The 19,706-nt window shown below is 36.5% G+C and overlaps 2 protein-coding genes across 2 annotated transcripts; one reads left to right on the top strand and one right to left on the bottom strand.

The window, feature by feature from the left end:
• Position 1: 1 nt before the first annotated feature.
• Positions 2-3,877, bottom strand: LOC137918972 (kinesin-like protein KIF23). The gene is made up of 3 exons (XM_068761928.1): positions 3,680-3,877; positions 3,252-3,492; positions 2-1,134 (listed from the first exon to the last, which is right to left on the bottom strand). Exons 1-3 carry the CDS (start codon positions 3,875-3,877, stop codon positions 2-4), a joined length of 1,572 nt encoding a protein of 523 aa, XP_068618029.1.
• Positions 3,878-4,133: 256 nt separating this feature from the next.
• Positions 4,134-18,576, top strand: LOC137918973 (cytochrome P450 4c21-like). Its single transcript, XM_068761929.1, has 11 exons — positions 4,134-4,160; positions 6,944-7,100; positions 7,841-7,930; positions 8,600-8,710; positions 10,496-10,684; positions 11,466-11,662; positions 13,613-13,673; positions 14,677-14,875; positions 15,600-15,751; positions 17,197-17,373; positions 18,395-18,576. The coding sequence occupies exons 1-11, from the start codon at positions 4,134-4,136 to the stop codon at positions 18,574-18,576; spliced, it is 1,542 nt and encodes a 513-aa protein (XP_068618030.1).
• The last annotated feature ends 1,130 nt before the right edge of the window (positions 18,577-19,706 follow it).

Below are 19,706 nucleotides of genomic sequence, written 5' to 3' on the forward strand. Positions count from 1 at the left end.
TTTAATGGACTCGTATACAAGCTATACGATGCCGGTATTCCGCTCCACCCCCACATGCTGGGACCACATCTCCTTTGTACAACTTTGTCTCCAATTCTTCATCCGTATCTTGTTCTTGAGAAATAAGACAGTATTTAGATGTTTTTGCATTTGCTATATCCTTGACATTGGTCAACTTATTAACATTTTTACTATTTTCGATGACGGGTTTCATGACTGTTCCCATAGGAACTAGTTTGTTAGGTGCGTGCTCTATCCAACCGCGGCCTTCGGCTGACAAGGACCTTCGGTACCGAGGGTTGGCGATAGCAACACCCCGACGAGACGACGCCGTATCTCTTGTATGCTGGGCTGAACTAAACGGCGTTAACATATGTGCAGGCAATGCCCTTGGTGTAGACCCTGGCGTGAAGTCCCGGGCACTGGTTTGTGCGCACATGTCGCCCATGACCACTTTAGGCATGACTTCCCCATGATCACCCCTCTCCTGAAGCGCTTCAGCTATGATCCTCAAGCGATTTTCATTATCCTCCATTGCATTTCGCAGCCTCTCCTCCTCAGAGTTTATTTCTTTTGCTTTTTCATGTTCTGCAGCAATTTTATGTTTGTATTTTTTTTCCAAAATTTTCTTCTGCTTCTCCTTGTCAAGTTTATTTTGGTTAAGGAGTAAGTCTTTCTCTTGTAGTTCTCTTTTTAAAGATGATGTGTATTCCGTCATCTCATTTAACTTCTTCTGGAATGACAGTGATGAATTTTCAGCGGATACCAGGCTTTCCTCCAGTGCTCTGATCCTTCGTTCAGCAGAAGACAACTGTCCTTTTAAGGACATATTCTCACTTCTAACATCAAGAGAATCCTTTTCTACATCCAATATTAATGACCTTAGTTTTTCATCTTTGATTGCTTTACTTCGTTTTAAAATTTCTCTTCGGCTAATCCTCATTTCTAAATGTGCCATGAGCTCTTTGATGGAATGAGCGGCTTGGGAGCTATTTAATTTAAGACTCGGGAAATCTAGACCAAGGCTGTAAACTAGACCTAAATCTAGTTCTAAATCTTTTGCCTCAGGTCTCATGATGTTATCTCTTGCTGTATTGAACAAACGGTTGGCTTTTCGTCTACCAGACATGAATCCTATGGATAATTAGAATTGGATGATTTTAAATCATATTACGTTAATTTATTTATTTCTTTTAGAATGCGACATTGTAAACAAGTATTAATTACAATTCGTAGTAATTTGAATTTTAAAAACGATTTCACTTATTATATTATCATTACGTTATTTATTATTTCTAAAAGCAACAATGTATTGACAGCGTGTACCGTACATTAATTGACAGCAAATGAACTATATATTCACCACTTTGAAGCTTTTACGAAAAAAATCACCTTGTATACATATATACATATGTGTTAAATATATATACATATTGTAATACGTAAAAAGAGTTTATTTGCTAGTCTAGTACCTTCTTTACTTGTAGGAGGGTGTAGGGATTTCCTTGCATTTTTATAAAATTTTCTGTCTGAATAGTTTTTAGAACGCTATTATGAAACATAAAGGGTCATAAACAGCCGTGAAAGCTACTATCGTAGGCGCGGGTCACTCTAGGTTACTGTTGAGAACCTCATTAGGTGATATTATCGTAGCGTATCAACCACTGTCCATTCGCGTAGCACCACAGCCTTACAGCGATGCTACGAGATTTTCTAAAGCAATAAATAGTCCAGTCTCACCAAAGTATTACTCCTCCGGCAGTACATATAACGAGATTCAGGGAGAGTAAGGCTTTGGTCTCACGCAGGAACATCTAGAACAATTCAAAAAGATACATCAATCGATGGTTTAGACTTTACGGAAGTCAAATACATTTCGAATAAACCACGGCTTCCGGCTTTACGATATAAATCCTCGTGTTGAGTAGGGTGGGAAATTCCCCCGCGCCCGGCTACAATCATATCCATCGTTAATAGTGTTACTTGACTTTGGTTCCATTACGTAGGTTCGATTTTAAAATTTTCCCAGTTCGACGTAGAGTTCGTAGAAACCGGACAACGTAAACCTGTAGACGTAGTTTAGACTTCTTGTAGTCTAACACGAAGCTTTTGTATGACGTCTACGTAGCGTCTACGGATGCTCTACGAGTTTGTGTAGCGCTACGTGGGATCTACAAAATTGTCTACGCGGAAAGGGGAGTTTAGTGGAAGCTTTCAAGAGTATACAATAATATAATATATATTTAAAGCTAAGCAAGTAGATTACTGTAAATATTACATAGGCTAGCTGAATGGAACGAAAATGAAGGGAAAATGGTACGTGGGGGCACTTTGACGCCAAAGTAAATAATAAATATGTATAAATGAGAAGAGATTCATAAACTGTACGTCCAAATTGTCCATTCATATGTTAATGTACCTAATGCAAGTTGCAATGAGCGGGCGCGGGAGGGGGCGCGGGCGGCTTGTAGAACCTAACGGAAGCAGTTGACACGTGACGACTATCTTTTAAAAAAAAACTTATTTTTACTGTAACCGTAAGTTATTTCATATTTTAACTGAATAAATCGAAATGGTAATTACATCCTGTGTTTCTTTTGAACCCTTTCCCATTTATTAAATATATATATATACATATAAGTTCCACAACATATCTTTTCTTCCTTTTACTTAGTTTTAAATCTAAAATTAAAACTATAATATTAAAATACATCGAATCATCAAGTTAATCGAAACGTAACTTAAGATCTTAGACCTTTTTTCTTTGTCATAAATTCTAAATTAAATATATATTATTAAATGAACCTTATTATAATTTTGTTTGTTGACTCATTTACAAATCAAATATTGTTAGATTTAATTTAATGCACTTTGTAAGAGTCGTGTAAAATTATATCCCGAGAATCGAACACGAAACCTACGATCGGACGCCTCGATCGATACCGCTGGACTACCACTGTTCAATAAAAACGTGGAATTCCCCTTTTCGGTGACTTAATATGACTATTACAGTGCAAATGGTTGAAACACTGGTTGTTAAGGCGATTTATTACTACGGGGAATTTATTCTATAACCTGACAACCAGTGAAGGATTTCCCTATAAATGCGGTCGAATAGATGGACATGCTCGACTTCAAGTTATGTAAGAATTTAGCTATTTTGAGTTCAAGAAAAACCAGTATTATCCAAATTCAAATTATCTTTATTCAAGTAGACATTAAACACGCACTTTTGAATTGTCAAACTGAACCATGAATTGCATACTTCTCCAAACGCAAAGATGTTTTATTTGCTAGGAGTTCCGACAGTTCAAGGTCTGATGCTTGCGCTTTAGCTAGCACGACAAGATCAACCGGTGCTTGCAGTTTTTCAACTCTTGACAAAGTGTCAGCGACAATGTTATCTTTGCTTGATACGTGTCTGATGTCCGTGGTGAACTGGGCAATAAAGTCCAGGTGGCGAAATTGGCGAGGTGAGCACTTGTTCTTACGCTGGTGAAACGCGTAACGCGAAACATATGGGTTTATGATCTGTGAAAACGGTGAAGTGACGCGCTTCAACTAAATGGCGAAAGTGCTTGATTGCTTTATATATCGCAAGCAGCTCTCGATCATAAGGAGAGTATATTCTTTGGGCTGGATTTAACTTCCGACTGAAGAAAGCTAATGGTTGCCATACATTGTCAACGAGTTGTTGAAGTACTCCGCCAATGGTGGTGTCGGAAGCGTCAGTGACTACCGCTAACTTTGCGTCCATATCCGGGTAAGCCAAAAGAGTTGCGTTGCATAAACTTTGCTTGCATTTTTCAAAGGCTTTAAGTGTGTCACCAGTCAGTGTCAATGGGTGAGAACCTTCGACTGTTCCTCTCAAAATCATGTAAATCAGCTTGCGATTTAGATGCGTCTTTGACAAAACGACGGTAATAATTAATCAGCCCTAAAAATCGTCTCAGTTCCTTGACGTTTATCGGAATTGGGAACTGTTTTATGGCTTCAACCTTGTCCTCCGTAGGTTTAATTCCTTATGACGATACGACACAACCCAAGAAGGTGACCTCTTCAGCTCCGAAAATGCATTTTGAGAAATTGATGACCATTCCGATTTCCTTTAATTGGATGATTAATTGTCTTAAATGCTGAAGATAAGTCTGCCCTATCCGGTGAGAAAATCAGGAAATCATCTACGTACCCAAATGAAAAATCCAGGTCTCTCGTCATCTCGTCCACTAATTTTTGCAGAGTCTGTCCAGCATTACGTAAGCCAAAGGTCATATAAGGAAATTCAAACATTCCGAAGGGTGTTGTTATTGCCGTTTCGGGATAACCTCCGCGTTGACAGGGATCTGGTTGAAGTTATATATAGTCAATAAAATTCAGCGTATATATACGCTTATTACGGGATAAGACAATAAACAGACACTGAACTAAAAAAAAACATTTTACTTTTTGATCACGATATTATTTAAATCAAATTACCTTAGTTTATAAAAGTTAAAATATATGTTCACTATAAATAAAATGAAAATAAATATAATATTCGATACTTCGTTTCGACAGTGCCGAAGATAGGTAAATAATTCTACAGGCGTGTTTTATTAACAATTGCATTATTACTTCAACAATCGTTTTTAGTTATGCACGTAATATAAGGCTTCGTTATAAACCTTTCCTTGCTCGTTGGACGTGTTATTTCAAGCTATTGAATAGACGTGAAATGATAGAGGAGGAATTGAATTAACCAGATGTAATAATATGTCATTACGAGCTGAAGTGCGGAGAACTTAAACACATGTGTGAGTCCGCTGTTTGTTTTAAACACAGCTCTATCATTATGCCAAACGTATAATTCAGGAGGTTTAATAAATCGATTATTATTTCAAGCAAGGTGCATATGAACTGTATACTAACTTTAACTTCAGTTAACAAAATTCAAAACGCTTATTAAAAATAAATTTAATTGAAAAGGCTTATAATTCAATACACAAATATTTAAATGACAAGAATTCTTGGCAATGATATGGTTTGATTGTTTTAATTTCATTTAGGCTGTGACAGCTCCGCGCGCATGCGCCGTTCGTCAGCTTCTGCGGCACTCACTTCTTGTAGTGTGCGAGAGAGACACCAAATGGAGCGCCCGCGTGCGCATGTATAAATAGAAATCATTTTTCGAAATAAAATATTTTAGCCCATGGACCTCTGTTTCCACGGGCTCCATTTCGATGAAGCTGTATAAAGCCAAAACCAGCTAGCAGCATAACATTATTCACAACAAATGAAAATGCAATACAAATGCAATGAAATAAAATCATATAGTTCACGGACCCCTCCGTTTCGTGAACTCGTTTCCGATGAAGCTGTAAAAGCTGCAAGGCTAACAGCAAAAACATCTCAAGAGACTTTAGACTATAAACTAGAAATAAAATTGCTCTCAATCGTCTTTTCTTTAAACACGCAAAACTAAATTGGTGACCCAAAACAGCTGCCAATACTAAAAGGCTATATCTAATAAAGTGTACATGTATAAATCTGTGTTAAAATTTATTAAAAGATGTGTTGTTGTGGAGTATATACCTATTTCTTCTGCACCTCGCGAAGCAGAGTAGAGTCAAAAATAAAATAGGTAATAAATTGACGATCAATAAGAGTTCTGTTGAAAGTTCCGATGTTAAATAAATGACTTACACAACAATATCTAACAAATTGAGTCACAATTTTATATTCACCGATATACATGGTGATTTCTGACTTGATATTTATAGATACGTTTGTGTAAACCCAACCTAAAATTCAGTGCATGACCTGGTCAAGTATATATGAAGTATAAGTAATATTTATCTGCAGTGTAAGTAGACGAATTCAAGTGTAAACATTAAAATTACTTTTAGACTCAAATTGTTAAATTCTTGTGTGTACCTATCAAATGACTTGAAGAAATTTAAGATATAAATGTAAGTTGTATAATAATAAGCGATAATAATTCTTATATTTATAAATTATAGTTTAAAAATTACATTTATATTACAATTATATTTTAATTAACAATGAGACTGTATGAAATCAGTTAAGATTTCTATTTAAAATTATATCTAAACGTATTGCTACTGAAAACAAACACAGTACCGCAATGTGTGCTATTAAAAAAATCCTTGTTACGTAAAAAAATAAAATTCTTCTTTCTATCAAATAAGGCTAATCTGACATTGTTCTCATGCCGTACATATGGTATAATCGAGCCTTTAATCACAAAATCTATATGAATGAATGTTTAAAAGTGAACTTTCTATTTTATTACATGTCAATATTTATAATTTCCAAATCTTTCTCTTACCGATAAACAATAGTGGCTCAGTAGTAAAGGACTGATACTTTACGACTATAGTCACGGCTTCGATTCCCGAGATATGTATCCTATATAATTCACACTTAGTGCATTAATAACAAATGATTGACTCAACACACACAGAGAGACTCTGTGTTTGGCACTAATCGGTGTAACATAACTCTTGAAGATGCCTCGTGGAGGGGTGAAACACGTGTTGAGTAGTTTGGCGGCGGCGGTTGTGTGATTCGCATTGTTTGCGGGCTGACGGGCGGCGCACTTTGTTGCATGACTACCACTGCATGTGCGGAAGTGGCTAGATATTGGTCCTTTTCTTACTTAGGATGGACTTCCGCAAGATAACGCTTGATTCCATTAAATATTAGTTATCATAGGATAGTATAGATATAATACCATACTGCAATCGCTAACCTGTCTGCCAAGCATGGCGATTAGGTTATATTTCCCTATAGATATCGCTAGGAGAGGCAACGCCTTACTGTGGGCGTCTATGGACTGATAATACGACTCTTTGTAATGTAATAAAAATAATTAGGTCCTCTTAAATATGAAAAACAATGTAGTTATTGAAAAATGTCATAAAATTGTAGAATCAATTTTCAGATGTACTGGCTGGTGTTGACGCTGGTGGCGCTAGTGTGCGCCCACGTGTACTTGCGAGTGAGATGTCGACGGGCGCGGAAGTTGCTGTCGCATCTGCCCACCTACGCCACTGTACCATTCGTGGGCAACATGCACAAATTCTTTGGCGACGGACTGAGTAATGCTAATGTATTATACCTCTACGCTTTTATGGAATAGAATACCGTAAGAGTAGATAAAGGATGTTTATCCTTCTCATTATCATCACCACCATCAGTAAGGCCCAGGCTTCCCCTAAATATCGCCACCATCACCGATCTTCCGCTGCCTGTATCCTGAGACTTCTTGCGACCTTATCAATTGTCAACCAGGTGGGAAAACTTACCCACAATGCGTCTACGAGCCCGTGGTCCACGAGGAATCCGCCCAAAACGCATGGCCGCTTTCACCACATGGATGACCAAACTATTCACCATGTAGCCTATACCTCCACTGCAAACGATAAGCCTCCAAAGATCGCCACCACGACCGGTCTTGCGTTGCCCGCATCCAGCTGCTGCCCTGGTACGGGACATACCTTTCATCCCCAACAATCGTAGGTTGGACAAACCATGTGCCACATCAATTGCCTCTTCAGACGGTTACCTTAGTTCTTTACAACACTTGTCTTGGTTCAAAAATGTGGCGATGTTCTTCTGCTCTATTCTCTCTGCTAATCGGAACGTATTCTGCTTTTACCGCGTGTCCCCAGCTGGGTCTCGCAGTTTAGCCATTAGGCGATAAAATATGCAGCTTCAAGTGTATTAACTACAGATTTATTTCTATAGAACTAATTTTATTGTTATAACTAACAGATTTAATATATTTGTATTAAAAAGTTATATGAATACTAAAAAGTAATTTTTTTTTTATGTCTAGACGCATTTCGGTACTTGAACGAGATTTCCGATATCATCGAAGAAACCAAAATGCCATTCGTTGTATGGATCGGCTATCACTGTTTCATAAGTGAGTATTTACGAATATATACAGGGTGTTTGGTTATAATTGTAAAAGCTATAAATGGTACCTCCTATTGTAAGATAACTATAGGATATAACTCTACAGATATGAACTGTAATCAACACTTGTGTGTATGCTAGACAATTTTTAATAGATCACGCTGTGAAAAAATAAAATAAACAAATGCGTTCGCCGCCGTGCTCGAGCTCTTACTAGGACGATCAATTATGAGTTTTGTTCTAAAACAGTGATTAAGCTAATAAAGACTGTGTTTGGTTTTATGTAATGAGAGCGGACGAAGCAGAAGTAGGTGACATTGCTCTACCGATTTGTAAATAGGGGTAGGTAAGCTATATATGGAAACGCAGAACGAATAGCACAGGATGTCTAAACACAAGGTATACGGAATACTTATTTCAGGTCATCGGAGGACTCTGAACGCAGGCTTTTTTGCTTATGACCAGTAGTTACCTTCCCACTATATAGGTGATGACAATCATGAATGGATTTGTTGTTTTAACCGAACATTGTGATGGAAAATTCGGTAGTGCCGTTTGCCTTGCGACTGTGTTACAACCACTTGTTATATACCTATGAGCGAGGCCTATATGTACCAGTGGAAGGCTTACGGCTGAAATAATAATGATGTAATGAGAGTAATACAATTGTCGGCAGTTCTATCAGACCCGGAAGAAGCGAGGCTTGTAGCAAATACGTTCCTGGAGAAACCTTACTTCTACGGCTTCGCGAGACCGTGGCTGAGGGACGGACTTATCACAGCGCCAGGTGATCATTTTTCTTTTTGTAATGGTCTCCGTTTTAGGAAACTTTCCGTTTTTCCTGCCATATACGTGGCAGTGACGTTACATATTCAGCTAAATTTTTTTACCAGTTTAAATGTTTATATCTCATTCGCATTCGATTCTTCTTCCTTCACAAATTCTTTCGTGCTTTATTTTCTTCTTTATTCATCTGCCTTTTATCACCTTCCTTCCCTCATCTTAGCTCTTAGATCACAGTTTAAATCACAGGTAAATTTTGGCATCACAATATTGACACATTATTTAATTATATAAATTTCTATGTTTTTATTTTTTATTTCTATTCTTTTCAGCTAGGATATTTTTAGGATGTTCTCCATTCTTACAATATTAACTATTTATTTACTAGCTTTAGGGTTTTGCTTTTGTAAGTAGTGACAATCCTGAATCAAGTCTGAATTATACAAGATTGTATGCTGAGATATCATGCAGTAGTAGTCGTGCAATAAAGTGCATCGCCCGCCAGCCCGCTGATAAATGCGCATGCGGCAAATAATGCGAATTACACAACTACCACCGTCAAATTACTCAACACGTGTTACACCCCTACACGGGGCATCTTCAGGAGTAATGTTAAACCGATTAGTGCAGCACTCTGTGTTTGGCACACGACCACTACTGCATTGGCGGAAGTAGCTATATATTGGTCCTTTTCTTACACGTATACTGAGAATCAAACACGCGACCTACAATTGCAAGTCTCAATCTTCTATCTACGCTATCTCTACCATTGCTTCAGGACCATCTATATCTCCTACGATTGCAAAGTTCTTGTGAAAAATATAATACAGTATATAAATTGCTACAATGAGCAAAGATATTTATTTAAAAATTTTGTTTGAATTCTGGTCACATGTACGTGTACATTTCGTATTGAATCTGCCCATATACTTTAGGTGTAAGTTTTATAAATACATTTAAAAAACTTTTAAGTTAAACGGTTTTTTGATACCCATATTGTGGTGGTTGTGGAAAAATATGTACCTAGTCCGCCATATTGGAACGGCGTCCATCTTGAATTTTAAATTTTGACATAATCATCGTGTTTTACTAGTGTAGCCCTTTCATTTGATACCCATATTGAGGGGGTTAAGGAAAAATATGTAATCAGCCATTTTGTATCGGCGGCCATCTTAAATTTATATTTTTCCACAACCACCACAATATGGGTACCAAAAAACCGTTTAACTTAAAAGTTTTTTAAATGTTTATATAATTTTATAATAACATTTTATGTATTCCATAATCTTGTTTTTGTAAACTTAAATCTTAAACTATTTAAAACTAAGTTAAAGTCATCTAATCATTACAATAATTATTTTTAATCAACACTTTCTCATCCTTAGTCCTTATTGGCATCCTCAGGTTGTGCGCCAGTATCCGTGCGGCGGTTGCCGTATTCGCCACATCGATGAACCTTGCGATCGCATCTTGAGTCTCGTCCGTGCAACACACCCACGTGTGTATGGTGATATTGCTACCACATGATGGACACTGTTATGCAGCCCGATGGTGTCTGTTGTTCAACGAACAACGAAGACCGCCTCACTCTTTAGCCCCTGAGCCTCGTGGATGTTGAGCGTTCTTGAACTGCCTCTGAACCCAGGCCATGACCAGTGAAAACTTGCTTATCTGTTTGAATATGAGTTTGATACAGGGTGTTTCTTTGTTTCGGAATATTAAGGACGCCTACAGAGACTACACCACCACGATATTATCAAGTTATTAATAATTTTTTTACGTATTTCAGGGTCAGTTTGGAAACGCAATGTAAAGATACTGGCGAGCGCTTTCAATAGCGCAACGGTGGAAGGCTTCATGCCTATCTTCAATAGACAAGCACAGAAATTACTGAGCAAACTCAAGAAGGAAACCTGTTCCGAACCTTTCGATCTTCTGGACAAGTATTTAGCATATACGACATTGGAGACGATTTGTCGTAAGTGACTTTTATTTATAGTTATAAAGATGGTTTGAGGTTTTGTTATGTCATACAACTGTACTGTACTGTCATATGATTAATAATAATAACATAAGAATATTCAATTATTTTCGGCTGCAGGTTTCGTCTTAATCATTATCACTATCATTACAGACATGACGTCCACTGTTGGACATATACCACCATCTCCACTGTTGGACATATACCACTACCTCCACTGTTGGACATATACCATCACTGTAGATTTCCAAAAGGACCAGTTGTAAACTCGCATCTAGCATCCCCCAACGACTATAATAAGGTCCTGTCTCCCCCTAGTGGATGGATATTCTTTGCCGTAGCCTCTTTTCTAGAACCTTTCGATGCCAGCGACTATCTCTTCTACCTTCAATAGGGTTCACCAACTGCTATTATTTTTTACGTTATTGAACTATCGCATTCTAATAGAGTAACATGTTTTAATTTATTATATTCTTTATTCGTCATTTTATAATGTATTATACCGAATTTATTATAAGTATTTAGGCTATATACATATGCATGTATATGTTAGTATTGTTGACGTACGTTTTTATATATATATATATATATATATATTGTAAACGTTAACAACCCATTATTTATATTTCAACTGTTTCCATACTGTCTCGTGTAACAAAAACTCCCATTGTACTTATTTATTCACTATTATGCAACTATGTATATATTTTCTAGTGTGTATAGCAAAGAATATTAAATAATTATTAAATAAACAAATCATCCTGTGTATTACGTATAGAGACGGCACTTGGACAGCCCGAAATCACCAAAGACATGGTCACGGAGGATTACTATGAAGCCTTCAATCGAACAGTCACTCTGATCTTCAAACGATCTCTCAATATCTTTCTTCATCCTGAACCCGTGTACCGTCTCACTCCAGCGTACAGGGAAATGAAGCGATCCGTCAAGATCTTACACGGTCTATCGGATGCTGTAAGTTTATCAAGTTATATTCACAGTCTTTTTTTTGAATGGCATCACTATTTAGGGCCTCTTGTACGGTAACTTATTTCTAGGTTACGGACTTCTATTTTCATTTTAATATTAATTCATTTAGCTTATTAAGCTTATTAAGATCTTTCATTCATTTCTTTACTTTCTACATTTCATCTGTCTTGCCATTTCGTTCCATTTCCCTTCATTTTCGACGCCTTTCATCCATTACCATGTTCCTCAGTTTTTAGAATATTATTATTTCTTACATTTTCTTTTTATTTTGTTTATAGTTTTCTTTCTATTTTAATTCTTTAATTCCCATTTATTATTTGTACAGCGATTTTCTTACACGACTTAAAGAACTCTGGACGTGTCTCGTCTTCTTTGATAAGCAAGGTCATAGTATCCTCGCAGATCTTTGTGTCTAACCGGCATTCGGAGTCGACTCGGAGTCCTCCGACCGCGAGACGGTGGGCTACAAGGTGGACCACTTTCAATGTCTGTTGTCGAAGGTTACTTTAGTGGCGACCTAAAAGGAGGCTCATTAAATAATCGTACCTTCATAACGCAAAGGTCGCACCTACATTACGCGAGCGTTAATTGCCTGCGCTGGCGCATCGGTCAAGTTCGGCTATATCCGGCCGCCGCTCGTCATTGTTAGCTATGCTCGGGCGCAGGACGCACGCTTGCAACTGCGACTTTTGCCACGTAATAAGCCTTGCATTATATTCTTTCCATTTACCGTAAAATCATATTTCAGTTATTTAACTTTTTTCTCTTTGGCTATAATTAATCACTATCTCTTCCTGTCTGTACTGTGCTAAATTCTAAATTAAGCCGTTTAATAGTGAACATTATTCTTTGTTTTATCTCATCCAACTATCGAACTTATTAGTTAGTGAACAATCAGACATTAACTGTACTTTCATCATCTTATCATCATCATTGCGCTAGCTACAACTAGCGACTTTCCGCGACCTTGATTACGTCATGTGTCTACCTGTTGACGGACTTACCCTCGCTGCGTTTACCGTCTCGTGGTCACCACTCGATAACCTTTCGATCCCAACGGCCATCGACCATGTGCCACGCCCACTGTCATTTCAGATGATCTATTTTAGCTACGTTGAGGACCTTGGATTTTCTGCGGATCTCCGACCACAGGTCTCTCCATTACTCACTAGGTGATCTTGAGTCTTCTTATAACAATATTACACAGGCAACCATTCAACATAGGCAACACACACTGGTCAAAGAACATCTTCTTCAGATATTGCGGTATTTTAGACGAGAATATATTTCGGAGCTTCAGGAACACTGCCCATCCGAGTTGAATTCGGCGAGAGATCTCTTAGATATAAATCTGTGGTAGAGTTTAACAGGTTAGGTAGGCAACGTTAGAGACAACACCTAACGAGCAGGAGCACAAAAATTTAAACGCTTGGATGAAAAATAGACACAGTTTATTTTAAAGATCATCAGCCTACAACTTCAGATACACCAACGCCGTAATAAATTATTTGTCATGCGAATGAAATAATTTTCACAAAAAACTTTCATCACTCATTTGTACATATTAAACATTGATTCAAAATTAATATAAGATAGTCTTTAATTCCATATTCTATCAAGCACTAAAGATTTAATACAAATTCACAAACAATAACACATATGTCACTTGACGCCGTTCGCCATTATTATATTTCATAATATTTTTCGGCGTGAGACGCGGTTTTGACAACCGCCTACAAATCATACGCCGCGCGTCCTTAGTTTTTGCGCATGCGTAGACCGATGTATTGACAGATAAGCGAAAGCATTTTGACAGCTGTGATTATTTCTCTACACATCTATACTATATAATTAATAATAAACTTTATCATTCTATATAATTATATTTTTTATTGTTATACTTTATTAATATATAAAGCATAAATTAAATTTCAGATTCTAGTTCAAAAACGTAAAAAAATAGAAGACATCAAAATAAAGGAAATAGAGAAAAAAGGTTATTAATAATATTTATTTAAAAATAGAAAAACTGGATACGAATTGATTGAAGTCGTCGTTGTTTCAGCCCATAGACGCCCACTGCTGGGTATTGGCTTCCACCAAAAATATCTATGAAGGGATACATCATAATCGCCACGCTTTGCTGGGGGGTTTCCGATCGCAGTCTGGTATTATGGTACGCAGAGGGTACTGCTGCCCATACGCTGGAAACGTGTCTTTGAACATTGGCAATCCTATATAATTAATACACATAGATTATAAGATTGTATCCCGGGCGAACCCGCGATCTACGTAATTCTCAGTACTCTACCACTGGGCTACAATTGCTCATGGTGTTGATAAATATAATACAAATGTATAAATATTTGTAAAAAAGATAAACAGTTGACTTATTATAGAATGCACTTTTGCATGAAAAAAATCTGGGATACAAATAACGAGAACAGATGCAATGTTATACCCCTTATTGTTTATCTAAGAAACTATAAAATATTCTGTAACTAAGACAAGGCCACTAATACAATTAGATCATAATCCAAATGGTCAATCAAACACTTTCAAATTACAAAAAGGAAAAAAATAATAATAAGTAAATAACTATATATGAAAAAAATCACTAGTATTAAAATAATAATAACAGTACTATAAATATATAACTTATATGAAAATAATAATAAAAATATAAAAAATAACTAAATACAAATTAGAAATTGATATACCAAGATTAGAGATAAAGAATGAAAGTATAAGTATAAAGTAGAAACATAATAAAAATAAAAGAGTGATTGAATTTGTGACGGATGATAGAAGAAAGAATAAAAGAATATGTTTTATATCTATTTACATTTGTAATGCCCCGGCTTCAAACATGGTGGGGGAGCGTGAGGCCATCAAAACCAAGGGTATATAAAAAAACTCCAACTGGTCAATGTGAACATCGCTTTCTAATTTAATTTATATATAACAACCACGAAAAATTAATAACTCTTTTCTTCTAGAAACTGAGAAAGTGGAATTTAAATGTTTTCTGGACATGTTGATGGAAGCAAGTAAGTCAGATACACTATCCGAGGAAAGGATGAAGGCTGAAGTGGATACAATAATAGTGGCGGGCCAGGAAACGGTGGCCACAGTTCTTAATTACGTATTCCTAATGCTTGGATGCAAGCCAGATGTCCAACGGAAGCTGTACGAAGAGTTAGTTTAAAATTTAAAAAAAATTCTTGTTTCAGAGAAGATGGAACGGAACGATGCGACCTTTCAAGCATATTATTAAAAATAAAGAAGATAACTTTTCCTGTTCTGTAACGCCTTCTTAATAGAGTTTCGTCAATCTGTTCTCTCTTCAAAGTAGATAATCATAGAAGAGTACCCTGTAAATTTGGTAACGCGTTAAATCTGTTTGGAGAAAGAACGTCTCTGAGCCTCCGCCATCTGAAAATTTCTCCATTAAGTCCTCACGCATAGGCTTCTCGTGTATATTCTCCATAGTCCATAGAGAGAGAGAGAAAACACAATAAGTCTGAAGTCAGGTAACTTGTTCTACTTCCGGGAGAGGACTAAATATCCCAGGGAGGCGTCATGTCTCTTACCCAGTTCCTCATTCACAACGTTGTCAACTTCAAGTGACAGCTCGAAGACTCGGTATTCGTAGAAGGTTAAACTTAGGTTAAAACCCAGAATTTACCCCAGCAGTGGGTAATATTTCAATGACAAGGTGAAAGCAATGAGGGCGTTAGTAGAGCTATACGTGTCTTCAAGAGTTATTATGGGGGACTTTTGCACAGGGCTGGGCATACGCTGCGGAGACGAACTACGAATGGAGCGATTCGATGTTAGACAAAAAGGGTGATAAAACCATGAAGAATTAAAGACTCATCTTAACATATGATAAGTATTATCAAAAATATATCATTTGCAGGATCAAACAAGTGTTTGGCGAGTGCAATGGTCCAGTATCGAAAGAGCACCTCGTTCGTCTCCATTACTGCGAGGCTGTGATCTGCGAGACGCTGCGACTGCTGCCGCCTGTACCCGCGGTCCTCCGCCGCGCGCACCGCGACCTCGCCCTCAGTTAGTTGCACCTTCCCTCTCTACCAACATCCCTCTGGAAATACTGATTGATTGAAATTTCCTGATAAACATTCCAACAGCTCAAATATGGATATTCCATGAGAATATATGTTTTAGTGTTAAAAACTTACAATTTTTGTTACGTTTGGAGCTTCGCTACTGCTGTACTGCAAGGCACAGCGCACCTAGTTAAATGCCTACCCACGCTGCGTCTACTTGCTCGTGGCTGATACTCAGCAACATTTTGGTTATGACGTCTACCACAATGTTCATTGCAGTCATTAACCCTTTCAGGACCATAAGGTTACGGTGCCTTATTTAATTAATTTAGCTAGATGTAATGAATTAATATGCATCCTAAAAACATAATTTATACTAAAAATTCAAAAAAGTTTTACATTTTTCTTGGAAATTTATGGGACAAATATGTCCCTATGGTCGCTAAAGGGTTACTTTCTACTTAAACTCTAAATTTTGGTTTACTTGTTGGTAAGTCTGTTTTGTTGTAAATAATGTACATTTGTTACTTAGTGTACTTTTTTTTACTTGTTTATGAATAATATAAATATAATAGGGCAAGTTATTTGTGGTACTCGGCGAAACAATTCCTGTTGTTGATGGATTGGTTAATGATTAGATGGATTGATTTTTTGAGACGTTGAAGGTTCAGGTGATTCTTGCCGTTGAAGAGTCGTCGTCTCTTCAACCTCGACATCATATACCCCTTGGTCATCATCCTGTACTAGAAGTCTTTGGTCTTCGTCATCAAGCACTAAGTCATCTTCCTCATCGCTATTGTCGCCCACAAAAATTTGAAGAATTTTATTTTTTCGAAGTTCAAAAACTCCACGTCTCTTACGAAACATATTCTGAGAAAAATATGAATAACAAAATGATAGCATTTTGGTATATCACCAAGTCAAAAGTTAAGAAATATCCCGTATAAAAAGTATCCCTTTACGCCGACAGGGACATCCGTGTCCCATAATCTTTATAACGATTTATCACAGAATACAACATAAATACATTACTACTGAATATTTAGAATAACAATTTACTTAACAGGTAATGATAATTTGACACTGTAAAATTTGAAAAGCACTTTTACAATATCAATTATTTATTCCAAACAGCAGATCATTCGCGCCAAAAGAACTCTAACGTTCCGATGACGATAAACAATAAACGGTGTTAGTTATCCTATATTGCCAGTAAAAAATAATAAAAAGGTACTTTCCGAAATATTAAAACAAAAAAATAATTTACAATAGTTACGTAAATATTTAATTAATCCATGATTTTTGCTTGGGACACCGGCGTCCCCGTGGTCGTGAAAGGGTTAAAGCTTATTGTACTGAAGTAACTTCTCTAACTATTTACATTTCAAACTAAACTAAAACAGTTTTAGTTGTACATTTTAAAGTTATTTTTGTCAATACGTTTAGAATCATGCACAATCCCAGAGGGCGCCACCTGTTGCATTAACATTTGGGGCGCTGGGCGATCGCGTCAGCTGTGGGGTGACACTGCAGCGCAGTACCGGCCGGAGCGCTGGCTCTCTGTCAACTCCACTTTGGCCCCGCCACTCCTTAACTTTAGCACCGGCAGGCGTGCTTGTATCGGTACGTATTTATTTTGGTCTTCTAAAAGATAAATAACGTAGAATATTCATTTTCTTTCGTAATCATCTCTTCAGTCCCAGCCCACTAATGGACGTAGACAACTGGTCCTTTTGGAAATGTATCGGCTCGTCAAATTTGATGAAGACATTTGGTCATATAACGCCAGATTTGAAGAAACATAAAGGTCACTTTGAAAAGAAAATTTTGGTTCCCTACACACTTCGCTTTTTAAAAATTTCAGGTACTTAGAAATTGAAATAAAAATAGATTGAATATTGGCTATTGTCCAATTTACCAGAAAAAAAAACATAGTTCCGCTTAGTTTCTTTTGTCTGTTCTTCTCAGGTCTGAAGCGTTTCATACAAATAGGCGGTAGACTCAACATGATATCGACAAGAGATATAATCCACTGTATTTTGAGTAAAGAATATTATAATTTTTATTTATTCTTCAGGCATAGAAGTGTTTGAAGAATAATAAAATAGCACGTCAGATGTCATATTCATTCTTGAATTTAAATACGTAGTAACTAAGCGTGTATATTTTTAAGACCTCCTGTTCTCTTCTATCGTGGTAAAGAATGGACTTTTAATAATTTTTCACTGAGTGTTATCATGCTTCTCTCTCATTCTCTTTAATATCTCCCATTCATTACTTTTTTTTATTCTTCCACAATATCTGGCATTCCTTTTCTTACCTTTCCTTTCGTAAATCGCCTCACTTCCGTCGCCTTCTCTGCAGGATCCCACATTTACATTTTGTATTATTCTTGCTTTTTTTTCAGTTAATTTTAATCGAGTATTAAATTATAACAGTTTATTATCATTCTTCTTTTTTTTTAATTAAATCGATCATACCTTCATTTATTCACTCTTATGAAGGGTCCTATGACCGACCTACAAAAGTCTAGGAACACGACTTTTCTTAGCTAAGCTTATATTTGTAATACCAGTGATAAAGAGTGTAATTATTGTTATTTCGGATGTTGAGAGAAAAATAATTATTATGGTATACTATTCAGGTAAGCAATATGCAATGTGTTTAATGAAAACGATCATCGTGTACTGCGTGAGGGAGATGGAATTCACTTCGCAGGCCGACAAGATGGCGCTCAAAGTGGACATCGCGGTGCGACCGGTCAGCGGCCATCTTGTACAGGTGCGCGCGCGTAATGGCGACAAACAGACTTGTCAAACAATATAATCTGTTATTATAGTGAGATTTATAATAAATATTTAGTTGAGCGTAGTTTTTTATTATTATTTGAAAATAATAATTAACGCAATTATAAAATAGTAACAATATAATTTTAATTATTGAGACATCACATGACAAAGGGCATTTTAATTTATTATTTTTATATGATACGCTATCTGCGATGGATCTGCAGCAAGCTGCCACCACACGGTCGTAGCATGATGTCCATGTTCATCATCAGCTTGTCAATTTCAGACACGAACCGATAACGCCTTAGACAATGAACCAGTACGATCTTCATCAAATTCATTGCGTATTTTTTACCTGAAAATTAGTTAAAAATTAAAACTATTAGAAATTATTCTTTAATTACATTTATAGCCATTTAAGTAATAAATTATAATTATTATCAGATATAATGTACATTTTTATAACTTGGCCTTATTAAAAATTCATGTGCAAAATAAAATGTAACTATGTTATAACATATGATCAAGAACATAACCTTAAAACTCATATCTGTGATGTTATTTTACCTTCCAATTATCTATATTACTTTTTTTTCGTAATATTTAGTATTCACAGTCTTACCAACATAGGAAAACAATACCTACACTCCTAATGCCCGGTAATTTTAAATGACAATTTCATCTTACTTTTTGATCACAGAGTACATGAAAATGTTACTTCTTTCTACGTAAATTACTCTTCAATATAGGCAGTGTCTAGTGTAGTCTTTTGCAAATCACAAAAAATGTATTTCATTTAATATTAAAAGTAATATAATTTAATATTTACTACATACGATTATCTAAATCTATGTAACAGATTATAAAAATAAAATAGAGAATAGAAAATAGTGGACATGGTCGTTTCAGCCCATAGGCGCCCATTGCAAGGCATGGGTCTCCCCCTGAGATGTTTATGGGGGGGAATTACCATAATAGTCGAACTTGACAGGCGGGTTGGCTATCGCAGTGCATTATTATGGTACGCAGTGGACGCTGTTGCCCCTAGAAATTCGTTTGTGACAATCCTATATAATTAAAAGAGCAATTGTTGAATCTGATAAGCAAAATTCAGCAGGTCAGAATTCCGACGTGTTTATAATATTAAAAAGAATTGACAATTCGAAA

Source organism: Battus philenor, unplaced genomic scaffold (genome assembly GCF_028537555.1).
Source record: "Battus philenor isolate CCGP_79_NKW_IND1 unplaced genomic scaffold, ilBatPhil1.0.hap1 SCAF_15, whole genome shotgun sequence".
Classification (NCBI taxonomy): Eukaryota; Metazoa; Arthropoda; class Insecta; order Lepidoptera; family Papilionidae; genus Battus; species Battus philenor.